At 44.1% G+C, this 12,208-nt stretch overlaps 2 protein-coding genes across 7 annotated transcripts in view; one reads left to right on the top strand and one right to left on the bottom strand.

The window, feature by feature from the left end:
• Positions 1-6,317, bottom strand: part of PATJ (PATJ crumbs cell polarity complex component) — a 211,293-nt gene extending 204,976 nt beyond the window's left edge. For 3 of the 5 annotated variants that reach the window (XM_048861229.2, XM_048861225.2, XM_048861228.2), the window contains exon 1: positions 2,819-3,031. The gene's annotated coding sequence lies outside the window, so the exon portion shown is untranslated. Of the gene's footprint in view, positions 1-2,818; positions 3,032-6,267 lie in introns of those variants that run through there. The other 2 variants (XM_048861224.2, XM_048861226.2) reach the window with 2 other exon arrangements.
• A 266-nt stretch (positions 6,318-6,583) lies between these two features.
• TM2D1 (TM2 domain containing 1) overlaps positions 6,584-12,208 on the top strand; it is a 34,680-nt gene continuing 29,055 nt past the window's right edge. Inside the window, exons 1-3 of one of the 2 annotated variants that reach the window (XR_007357992.2) lie at positions 6,584-6,857; positions 8,225-8,298; positions 11,291-11,399. Coding sequence is in view for 1 of the 2 variants with exons in the window: in XM_048860631.2 (XP_048716588.1) it covers positions 6,694-6,857; positions 8,225-8,298; positions 11,291-11,399 (347 nt within the window). In the remaining variant the exon portion in view is untranslated. The remainder of the gene's footprint in view (positions 6,858-8,224; positions 8,299-11,290; positions 11,400-12,208) is intronic. The other variant, XM_048860631.2, reaches the window with a different exon arrangement.

Here is a 12,208-nt window from a genome sequence, read left to right on the forward strand (position 1 = left end):
TCCAAGCCATCCAGGGCTGAATTAACCATCACTGAGCCCTAGGAAACCACAGGGTTGCACCTCTGGTCATGTTGTCCCATGCCACCCAGGATGATGGAGCAGTCAGGCCAAATCTGAATGAATGCCATTGCAACCTGATGCACGGGGTCTCAGCACCACTCAGGTTTGGGCCCTAGGCACATGAGTAGCTTGCCTATGTGTTAATCTGGCCCTGGTTTTAACCCCTGCAATCCAGCTCTTGTCTCCTCTGTATTCTAAACAGAAAACTTTTCTTCACACTGCCTGGGCCCAGCAGGGTGCCTCTGAGAGCACAGAAGAGGCACGTTCCCTGCTTTCGGCTCCAGGGCCAGTAGGATTTTTCAAACTTGGCCAGATTTGGGCAGTTTTTCATGGAGATAGCAAAAGATACATCCCTGATACAAAATGGTCCGTTTATATGGTCCGTTTATACACAAGCAAACAGTGTAGTTCAAGGGTTCTCAAACCTTTCCATGTTTTAAGTTATCTCTTGGGCACCTCCCCTCTGATTTGCAATTGAACAACGTCTATGTGGCAACTACAGCAATTGCTCACGTGGTTATGTAATATTAGGAAAGTTTTCGCATTTTTCAGTGCAATTTAGCAACTGGGAACAAGGAAGGACAGTATCATGTGACCAGCCAGCTATCTGCAAACTGCCAGCAAACATTTCACAGAAGAATGCAAGGAGCTCATGGCATGTGCAATGCACTCAGGTCTGCAGGGTGTGACACTCCAATTTCAATTGCAGTAACATCCAAAATGTGTTAGGTACTGTCCAAACACAGATGTAGGCCAGGTCTATACTAACAAAAAGGTTCACCAGTATAGCAATACAGGCAAATCCTAGTGTGGACATAGCTTATATAGGCAAAAAAGTGCTTTTGACAGTATAGTTTATACCAGTATAGCTTATACCAGTTTAGCAAGTGAAATAAGTTACATCAGAAAAAGCCTTTTTATGCCTGCAGTTACACTAGGGCTTTTGCTAGTATATAAGTGTCACACAAAAAAGGTCACTAAACTAAACAACATTACTAGACTAGAAAAAGTTAAGACCTGGCAAAAATATAGTGTCCTGTCCCAAAGTGCATAGAATTTTCTGAACAACTCTGGAATCCTTCAGAAGGAAAGAAGCTATTTTATACAGCCCTGTGGCAGGATAATGTGTTACCTTACACAGTCCAGGAGCCCACACACCTAATCAGGAAAGAATTATGGCCTTAAAAAACAAGACTTTCATCAGGTTATTGTTTAAGACAAAAAGCATACTCAGTGGTGTACAATACACAAAAATATGGACAGTTCCTGCCACAAGTTTATGGCTGTGTCTTCACAGCAGAACAGATGTGTTTTCTCCACCAAGATATCTATCTCAATGTAAAGTCCTAGTGGAGTCAAGGCACAGGTAGCTGTTACCTTGACTAGCTACAGTGAGTTAAAAATTACGGTGTATTGTCTCCACTAGGACTTTACATTGAGATAGATGTCTTGGTGGAAAAAAACATATCTCGTTTGCATTGGAGATGAAGCCTATGTTTAAAGACACATGGGGCCTGGTTTTCAGAAGTGCTGAGCACCAAAAACTCCAGCCGAATCCATGAGAGCTAGTGGCACTCAGCACCTATGAAAAATGTGAAAGAGAATACATGGAAAACTGGAGAGATGCAGATAAAGGTTTTACTTTCTCCTCCCAATCCCCCCACAATAATCAAACTAATTTTCCTCCGATGTAAAAATAAAGAGCCCGTTACATCCTGGCAGCTACATCTACTCACATGCAGCAGGAGCAGAGACTGGGGGGGGGGGGGGGGAGATGGGGAAGTATTGCCCCCCCAAACGAGAGCTGACACTTGGGAGGGGACAAAGGAACACGTGCCACCCATATCTTTGCCTTCCATTTAGCACAGAGGTTTTCAAACTCAGGGAGGGGATGTGTGGAGGAACACTCAGGGGGGTATGCGGTGACTTCAGGCAGCCCAGAACAGCCCCACATGGCAGGACTTGGAGAGGGTGGCCAGGTGTCTGATTTTCGACCAAAAAGGTGGTCGAAAAGGAAACCTGTCCAATCAAATCTACTGACTGAACACCCAAAGTCTGTTTTTTAAATATTATAAAGTTGGCAACCCTATCTCCAAACCCTGCCACACGGGGCTGGCCTGAGCTGCCTGGCACCACCACACCCCGCCAAATGTTCCTCCATGCCCCATCCCCAGTTTGAAAACCCCTGCGATAAATGGAAGGCAGAAATCTGGGGGTGGCACATGACCGCATGTGCCACCCACATGTCATTTCTGCCCCCATCAAACTAAGCCTATGACAGAGACCTCTGATCATTTCCAGAGTGACAGAAAGTGATTAGCTCCCCATTTCCAAATCAAGCCGGTCTTGGACAGAGTATGGAGTTAAAACCAGAACCAGCTGGCCAAACCCCTTTGGAACCAGTGGGGCTGCTGTTGAAACGGGCCTTGAATCTGAACTGTCCCTGACTGGGAGTAGTTTAAAACTATATTGATTGTGGCTCTATAAAAAGTGCCTAGACCGACAGCTCAGCCCCTGGCTCATCGGGGCTTTGCAGAGCCAAAGCCAGTCCTGCCCGAGGTTCACTAGGTTTGGGGTGCTGTCCGGTGAGGATTAGTGAAACTCAAACTTTCAGGAAGTTCCTGACCTGCCCAGTCCCAGCCGCTGCTCATTCCCCCTCCTACCCTCGGGAGCATTAACCAGCGAGGAGGCAGGAAACGGACAAGGGGGGCGGGAGTCCCAGCCTGTGGGGAAGCCAAGCTGCCCCCGAGTGTAATACCTGGTCCGCAGAGGCGGGTTGCAAACGGCCTGGCTGCTCCCGGGTCGTCGTCTGCTCTGTACTCTCACCTGGGCGGAAACGAGCGGCTGGATTTTGACCGCACCTCACCGTCACCTGCAACACAGGAAATCAGCCGGGCGAGCGCCGCGTACGCACATACCCACAGCGCTGCGGGCCGCGGGCGAGCTCCGTGCGGGGCTCGGCACAGGGCAGAGGGACTCGGGGGGGAGGGAGGCAGGGAGAGAAATAGGGAAGGGCGGGGGGGGGCGGGAGAAAGGAGTGGAGGGAGGCAAGAGGGAAAGAAAGACAAGAAAAGCACAAATTATTCCCAAGCAAAGGGGATGATGGGGGATGGAGAAGCTGGGGGGAGTGAAAGAAATGGGTCCTTTCATTTCCACCATGTAAACATGTTCTTGAACTCATATCAGGGCTGGCCCTGCGGGGGAGTGGCCTTTAACTAGGGTCTCCCATTGCCCGAGTACCATATTGGCCCCTGATCCTGCTAACACTTACACGCAGGCTTAGCTTTACTACCATGCCTAGCCCCATTGGTTTCAATGCCACTGCTCGCCATAGCAAAAGTACAAAAGTCAACTCTTCTAATATTTGTTGGTTTTCTTAAAGCCCCAACTCCTGGATTCAGGTGGTTAGAGAAGAATCTCAGCTTTCATTTAAAAATAAAAAAGACAAAAATAAGTAAATTTCTAGCCCTCATGGCTGTGGAGGAAAACTTTAAAATATGACCCAAATGCACCCTTAATAAAATGAATCCAAAGATTTTTTTTTAAAAAAAAAAATCTCATGAGCTTTAAGCCAATCACGTGATTTCTGGATGTTTGGAGTTGGCAATACCCTGAGTGCATGCAGGATTGGGGCCTTGGATGGAAGCTTTGTATTGTCCTTGAAATCATGGTATTTCAGTCTGTCCATGGACAGTCACTCAAAGTTGCCATTTGGAATTCAGGGGTTCACTGACTGTAATAAAAAGGAAATAGAAAGAGGACACAAAGCCAAGCAAAAAATTCAAAAGACTTTAGGCTGGTGATGTGTTTGACAAAGAACTTTCTGAGATACCTATAAACATAGCGCATAAAAATCTGGATGAAAAGAAAATGTAGTTTTAGAAGAGGCTGTTGGAAAGGGTTGATCAGATCTTCATAGCGCAACAAATCAGTGGCTAGCTAGGATTTCATGGCTGTCGTACCTGAAAGCTGCAGTTGCTTGGAACTTCACAACAGCAACATTGTTAGAACTCGCCTTGTCCTGCTTTAAAGGCACTAGCTCCTACCACTCCAACTAAAGAGGAATGGCCATTAGCCATCAGCAGTATAGGGACTTGGACACACAGTTGAGCCATTCTGATTCTACCCAGAGAGAGCAGTGACACACAAACATACTATATTATTATTATTGTTTGTATTATCTTAGTGCCTAAGACTCCCAGTCATACTGTGTTCCAAAATAAAATAAATCCAAAAATGACTCTTTACATTATTTATGGTTCAAAAATTGATCCCTAGTTCTTTTACATTCATGAAAATTCTCTAGTTAGCTGAGGCGAAGACAGGTAGATACCAGCAAGTATTACCATTCATCTTGGATGGTAAATAATCTCAAAGGGTAAAAATGTGACCCACTATTATAAAACCAAACTATTTTCAGAGGTGCTGACTGATAATTGAAGGCTTGACTTGTTTTCTTCAACACTACAAGAGATAAACTCTAGATGTATGTGAAATAAACTAAAAAAGAGGACAAGGTAGGTAATATGATGTTTGTATTTGAACAAGTACTTTGAAATAATTCTTTGCATTTCTATAGCACCTTTATCCAATTCAGCAGCTGAAAACTGATGCCGCACCCAATATGACATAGTTTGAAACAGCAAGATTCTTTTATGGTAGTGCAGTATATCGACCCTAGGGATTTGGACAGGTGCAGGTACATTGGTACAAGAATCCCCAGTGTGTAGATAAGTTCTGTATTTATTAAAATTTGTGAAGTACTCTGTGATCCTTGAATAGAAAAATGATGGCTAGAGATGACCCTGTTGGGATTTGGAATTTGTGGTTTCGGGGAGCCTGATGTCATGTCTACACTACAGTTATTCTAATGTTAAGAAACCCTTTTTAACACAGGTTTAAATGAGTTTGGTTAAGCACATGTCATTTTGGCCATTGTGGATTGGACATAACTGCACTGTAAACCACATTTTGTAATCTGGGTCATTTGCTTAATCTGTATTTCCGGATGTTGATTTTAAATTATTTTGAAAAAAATTGTATGGTGGGAAAACTAGTCTAGACAGGGCCTAGGTATTTACTGATGTTAATGTGTTTGTCATTTATAGTGATCAATAGGAAGCATTAGTTTTTTCTTTAACATTCTGAAAAGTAGAACACAATTTTGTAGCTTTTTGTATAATACTTAGCTGCAGGAAAAGAATGTACCTTGTGGGGGTCAGCTAGAACCAATTATAACCTGCCTGACCTGTCATAGCACTAAAATGTCTAGCTGCATTTTATTTCTTCGGCTAAAAGAAGAACAGCTATACTGGGTCAAACTAAAGGTCCACCTAACTCAGTATCCTGTCTTCTGACAGTGGCCAATGCCAGGGAATGAACAGAACAGGTAATCATCAAGTGATCCATCCCCGGTCACCCATTCCCAGATTCCGGCAAAAAGAGGCTAGGGACACGATCCCTGCCCATCCTGGCTAATAGCCATTGATGGACCTATCCTCCATAAATTTATTTAGTTCTTTTTTGAACCCTGTTATAGTCTTGGAGATTTTGCTTAAAATTAACCCCCAGTGTCCAGAAACCTCTCTCCCACCAATGAGCAATGTTTGGGTTGGAGGAAAATATGAGGCAGATACTCTTTTTGCTCCTCTCCATCCACAATCCTGCCAAAAATTAGAGACTTCTTTAAAAAATGACATTCTAAAAACAAACCTCTAAAACAATAACAAATCACATTGGTGGTGGTGGGGGGGGGGTTGTTTTTTATTTTTTGGCCTGCCCTCTGGTTGGTTGGTTTTCTTAACTTTCAGGGACTGGCTGCCTCTTCCCTGAATGCATCCGATGAAGTGAGCTGTAGCTCACAAAAGCTTATGCTCAAATAAATTTGTTAGTCTCTAAGGTCCCACTAGTACACCTTTTCTTCTTCCCTATGTATGTGATTTTCCCCCACCCACATATTTGTGTCTGAAATGCCCATTAAAAGGACGGAGAGAAAAACTCTCTGTTTGTAATTGAGGGGAACTTCATTTTATCTCTGCTAGTCCCTGGCCTGTTGTCAGCAGGGGATTCAAACCCACCTGCAGGGAGACTGCATCTAGAACACAGCACCTTGCCTCCTTGCCCAGCCTGAGAGCTCATCCCTGGGGGAAGGAGGATGGAGTTAATCTCCCTCCTGTCCCCAGCCCCCTTCCTTCTCATTCTCCCTACCTTGTCCCCAGCCCTTTCTCCCTCTCCAGCCTCTCCTCTCCCTTGTTATTCTTCCTCCAGCCTTCTAAGCGCTTCTGCTCCCCCGCCTGCCCATCCCTCCATGTTCCCACAATGCAAGGCGCTTGGGGGAATGGCAGCCGAGCTTCCTAACCATAGAGAGGAGGGGACGCCCTGAGTGAGGGCTCCCGCGCTTCCTATGCTTTAAATACAATGGGAACGCGGTGGCCATCTTGACTAGGGGCAGCCTGACTTCCACCGGTAGAGGAAACAGAGGCGGCTCGGCAACGGGCACCGCTTGCCTTCAGCGCCATTGACACTCTACGGCAGCCATCTTTGATGTGGGCAAAGTACTCCGCTGCACACTGAGCCGTCCTTCCCCTGCGAGACAGCCTAGGGCTGAGGACGCGGCGGCCGGGCTTGGTTTCCATGATGGTGGCCGCCCGGCCGAGGCGACGGCTCCTGCTGTTGAGGAGGCGTCAAGCAGCAGCGGCAGCCCGGTTGCTGGGCATCCTGTGGCTGGCGTGTGTCGCCGCGGAGGGCGTTGCCGGCGGGGAGCCTCCGCTCAAGTGCGACGAGCTGAGGCTGGGGCAATATCCTGAGTCTGGCTGGGGGTGCGGTGGGGGGCTCGGTTACCATGGTGACGCCTGGTGTGTGTGTGTCTCTCTCTCTTTCTCTCTCTCTCTGTGGCTGCCCCCGCCTGTGTCCCAGGGCCAGCCCCTGGTGCTCCTGTCAAAGGGAGTGTGACGAGGCTTGTTAGTCCCCCCCATCCCATGGGATGCCCCCCCCCCGGCTCTTCAGGCCACTCTGCGGCAACCGCAGCTGAGATCAGCCCCCATACTGGGTGTGGGGACAGAGCAAGGGGTGCAAGATCTTTGCTTGGGATGGTTTGCGTGTCTCTTCTCCCCGCCCCCATTAGTAGGGAAATTTCAGAGGCTCTCGATGGTGACAGTAGCTCAGGAGAGTGACTGAACTGGTTAATGGGGAAGGGAGGGATTCTTTCCTGGGCTTTTGGGGGCTTTTGGGGGGGGTCCTCCCTTCTGTTTTGTTAGTGTTAAAATCACCCCGGGGTGATGGTTTTGCAGGACATAATTCATTTCCAAAATCTGGGAGGAGAGGGATCAGCCTGTAGTTTTGAATCTGCAGGCTGCAGTCGGTAGAAATATGGGGGTGACATATTCCTGTTGGAAGAAGAAAAGGAGTACTTGTGGCACCTTAGAGACTAACCAATTTATTCCTGTTGGGAAGCTATTGACTGTTTAAAGGGGGGGGGGTCACATCTAGCTCCCACCCTCTCCCTCTAGTAAGGTAATTGTTGATAGTTTTTGACAATAGCTGGCATTAATGAAGATCAAAAGTGGAAGGTAAGCGAGGAAAAGTTGACTTGCTATCCTGCTTTATTTGGCCCTTGGAGTTCAGTCTTTGGTAACATAAGTAGGAAGTTTTACAATTCAGTTCCTGTTCAGGATTAGTCTGGTGAGGATGTGTAACAGTTTGTTTTTCAAACGATCACTTTACATTCTGTTGGGTGGTGTTGGTAGATGGAACCAAATACTTGACAGCAAATCAGTCATGAGTTGGTAGACTACTGGTGTGCATTGACACTCATCCTAAAAAATAAGGAAATAAAAGCTGGTTTTGAGGTGCTTCCCTTTTTTAATAGAGAAGGTTTATTTTATTCCTCTTATAAGAGTTAACAACTTATATTTCCCTCAGGTGTTATGGGTAACAGCACTCAATTGTGCAGCCTAGGGCCCTGTGTTTCTGTATTATAGCAAAGTAACAGCTCTGCTATAGTTAAGATTGTTTGTTTATTTTCAGAGCTGTATGAGACTAGGGGAAGGAAAACTGACTGAACTGAGAGCTCTCAAATCTTAGGTGAGTGAAGAGGGTGTAGTACATTGAGTTACAGAACAGTTAGAGTTTAGTACAAAAAATGGTTTTCCTTAATTATTTGAACATATATTTGTGAAGATCCCAGAATAGACAATATCACACAAGAACCACTGAATTGTACAAATCACACAGCATACGGTAAGGCTTTCAGAAGTCTAATATACATTCTGATCAAAGGAATTTATCAAGGAACATCTTCAACTTGTGCCCTTGTAGACCTGCAACTTGGTTATTTTGAAATATAATACAATACTGTTATTGAATTCATTTTGTATGCAGTTCCATTGAAAGTATAGAGAACCTGTATGGGTTTATTTTGTTTTAAGTAGTGTTAAATAAAATGCTTAAAACACTGGCAGAAATCAGCAGAGCCAAGTCCAGTAGTTTGTTTAGTGTTTGGGTTGGTTTGTTTTTTTGGGGTGTGGGAGTTGGTTGGTTTCTGTAGATCTCTTTGACTTGGGATGTATATTCTCTAGGTTTCTACCTTTCATAAAAATTAAAACAAATGACCCCTCCCCTTAGATCTAGTATATATTTACTAAAAGAACAAAATTCAAAATAGAACCACGTTGAAGACCTTCATGTTCTTCAGTTATGACTCCTTAAGGGAGCACTCTACTACAGGAGACTTTTGATGTTATTAAGCTATCTTTTTCTGGAGGTGACATATCTGTGTGTATTGGAGTTAAATTACCTGGTACTCACCTGAGTATCACTGGTAAAAATATTTAAATTAATCACTCATTTCACTTAGAATAGTGTTCATCTTGTCAGATGTTCTCAGACTGAGTGACACAGTGGACTCTGACAGTTATAGACCTGGGCAAATAATGCAAAAAATGTTCTGGGAGCACTCAAATTTAAAACTGAATACACTTTGTCTGTGTTTGTACCCCTCTGGCATTCACTTTCCACAAATATTTGAGTGATAATTTTACTATCTCAGATGGCCACAGAAAGCTAATTTCAAGCTTACACTATGGAGCATTCACAGATATAGTATTAAATATTGGGAGGAAGGGGGATTTCTCTTTACAGCAGAGGGACAATTCTTGATCAGCGCCCTGGCATACAAAATTCTGAAAACCTGATTATCTTCTCTGCTCTGAAAGCTTCCATGCTCCATGTGCTCCTTCAAGCCCTGCTCCTGATTATAAGAGTGAACAGAAACAATACTATATGGCTTGAGACCAGTCACAACTAACAAGCTATTGAATAATTTACAGCTAATTCAGAGTAAATTTGAACAACAGAGAAACTCCAGGAAGTTGTTGTAAGCTCAGACATTCGGTTAACAGAAAGAGGCTAAATTAATTCATCAAGTAAATTGTTCTTTATGAATTATTTGCTCAGCTCTAAGAAAATCCCAGACTATTTATGTGCTCCCTTTTTCTTCTAAATGGACCCTGCAACATCTGTTATCTCTTCCTCCAGAGTAGCATCTCAATAAAAAGTTAAATCCATATGTGGCCATATAATCTAATCACATTGGGGTTGCCAGAAGCTCCAGACCCTATTCTGAAATACCATTTTAGGCCCCACCAATCCTGTGAACACAGATGTTTAACTTCAAGTTTTTGAGTAATCCCACTGAGCTGCAGGATTGGAGCCTTAGTGATGTCAACATTTTGGATGATAATCTGGGGCTTTTACCATTTGAATAAATTACTGCCCTGTTCTTTAAGTAGATCAGAAAACCACCTTCAACCTCTTTGTTTCTTAAACAAAAATACAACTTTGTATCTATCTACCTACCTATGGTACTTATATGGCCCCCATCACTATAGTATCTGAGTGCCTCCCAATCTTTAATGTATTTATCTTCATAACACCCATGTGAGATAGAGTAGTACTGTTATCTCCATTTTACAGATAAGAAACTGAGGCATTGAGAGACGTAAGTGACTTGGCCACAGGATATTTGTGGCAGAGTAGGAATAGAACCTGAGTTTCCCACAGAGTGATGCCCATTACACGTTCATGCAGAACCAGAACGGGTATAACATAGCATTCAAAAGTCCACCTTTGCCTCAGATTCCACCTATCAGATTTGCCTAATAACTGAATTTTTAGTCCCAGTCCAATTTCTAGTGGCAATCTCAGAAAAAAGACTACACTATCTTCTTGCCCCTGGGGGCTATTGTTTGTCAGGCTGACATAAGTTACAAGTACTGAAAGTCAGAATTAAAATAAAGGAAAAAGACATGAAATGTTGACCTGCTTAACGCCTGATTTCAGCATTAGAAAGTGGCAAGTTGTGAACTCAGGTGGGGTTCTGCAAACTTTAGGAAACATCACTTTTCTAATTCTTAACCTTAGCAGTTATTACTTAAAATAAGAGAAACAGTATTTCTCTCTAGTTTGATGAGGAGAAACTGGCCAAATAAAATGCACTTAAGCAATTAGAATGCTTTACCATAGAGAGAAATAACACTTAAGTTGGCTGTGCTGGTTTCTGCTATTCCCACAGTAAAAGGAAAACTTTAAGGATCTAGAAATTGTAACATTTAGGTGAGTCATCTGATTTGTGTATTTGCTTAACATTTATCCGGGGGGGGGGGGGAGGGAATTAATGCAAGACAGGTTATAGTATCTCTTTGAAAGACCCAGTCATCAGTCACACCCAGCAGTGTATTATATTGGGAATCTGCACTTCCATAGGTGCCGAATTTGTAATCTGCCGGGGGAGTGATCCGCCCCACTCCACCCCTTCTCCCAAGGCCCCACCCTGCTTCTTCCCACCCCCGCTCCACCCCTTCCCCACCCAGTTCCACCCCCTTCCCCGAGCATGCTGCACCCTCGCTCCCTCCCCCCCAGTGCCTCTGACGCTGAGAAACAGCTGATCCGAGGCAGGCAATAGGCGCTGGGAGGGAGAGGGAGGTGCTGATCTGCAGGGCCCGCTGATGGGCAGGAGGCGCTGGGGGGAGGGGGAGGTTCTGGTAGGGGGGCTGCCACCATTTTTTCCCCGTCGGTGGTCCAGCCCCAGAGAACCCGTGGAGTCGGTGCCTATGTGCACTTCAGTGCACAGGTAGAACTTATTTCTTTCACTTTGCATTTTTGGAATCTCAATGTGCACCGTGGTGCATGGCCTGTTATAGCTCAATTTAAATAATCTATATTGTGTCCTCAGTTCCATGTCATCCAGCACCAAATATTACTTGTAAGGATCACAGTGGCAATGAAAACAACTTTACTGGAAAGGAAGTTGGATTTTACAAACCTATTGCATGTCGTAATGTGTAAGTGAATTATTGTGCTTTGTAATATGTTTGCCTCAGTTTTTATGTTACTAATTTTAAATGGTGTAGCATGCGTTGGCAACAGGGAGGAGGGAAAAGGGAAAGATAGATGAATCTACTTCGTTTCAGTGTATTAGGTGAGAAGAATTAGTTATTAGAAACATTGTATCACAAATGTTAAGTTAACTAGCATGGAACTTGAGAGATGTTCTAACAAAGCTGTTAAATTGCTTAAAGGCAAAATATATAATTATGTAAGCAAATCTACCTCTGTGCTAGATTTTTTTTCTTTGATATTGCTTCTGAGGGTATATCTACACTGCAGTCGAAGGTGTGATTTGCAGATCTGGTAGGCATACCCATGCTAGATTTAATTTATCTAACACACTGTAAATAGCAGTGAAGATGCAGTAGCATGGGCTTCAGCACAATCTAGTAATGTAAGTACATACCCAAGGGTACCAAGCCGGCTTGTACAGCCCACTCTAAGGTACATGCGACTATGTCTTTACTGCTATTTTTAGCATCCCAAATATATTAAAGCTAGTACAGGCATGCCTACCTGTGATGCAAATCACACCTTTGATTGCGGTGTAGACATAGCCTAAGCCTTTGGTTTATTAATAGCTACTGTGCTGAACAATTGTCCTGAAACAGAAATGCTTCTTGTCATGGAAAATGTGAACTTTAGGAGGACTGAAATCTTGTTCCAGCAGTCCTAAATATCCATTTTACAGGAACCAATTCTCACGTCTTCTCTTGAGTGACTTGATGTCTACAAACACACATTTTTTCATTCCAAAGGGCCT

The sequence above is a fragment of the Caretta caretta genome, chromosome 8, assembly GCF_965140235.1.
Source record: "Caretta caretta isolate rCarCar2 chromosome 8, rCarCar1.hap1, whole genome shotgun sequence".
Lineage (NCBI taxonomy): Eukaryota > Metazoa > Chordata > Testudines > Cheloniidae > Caretta > Caretta caretta.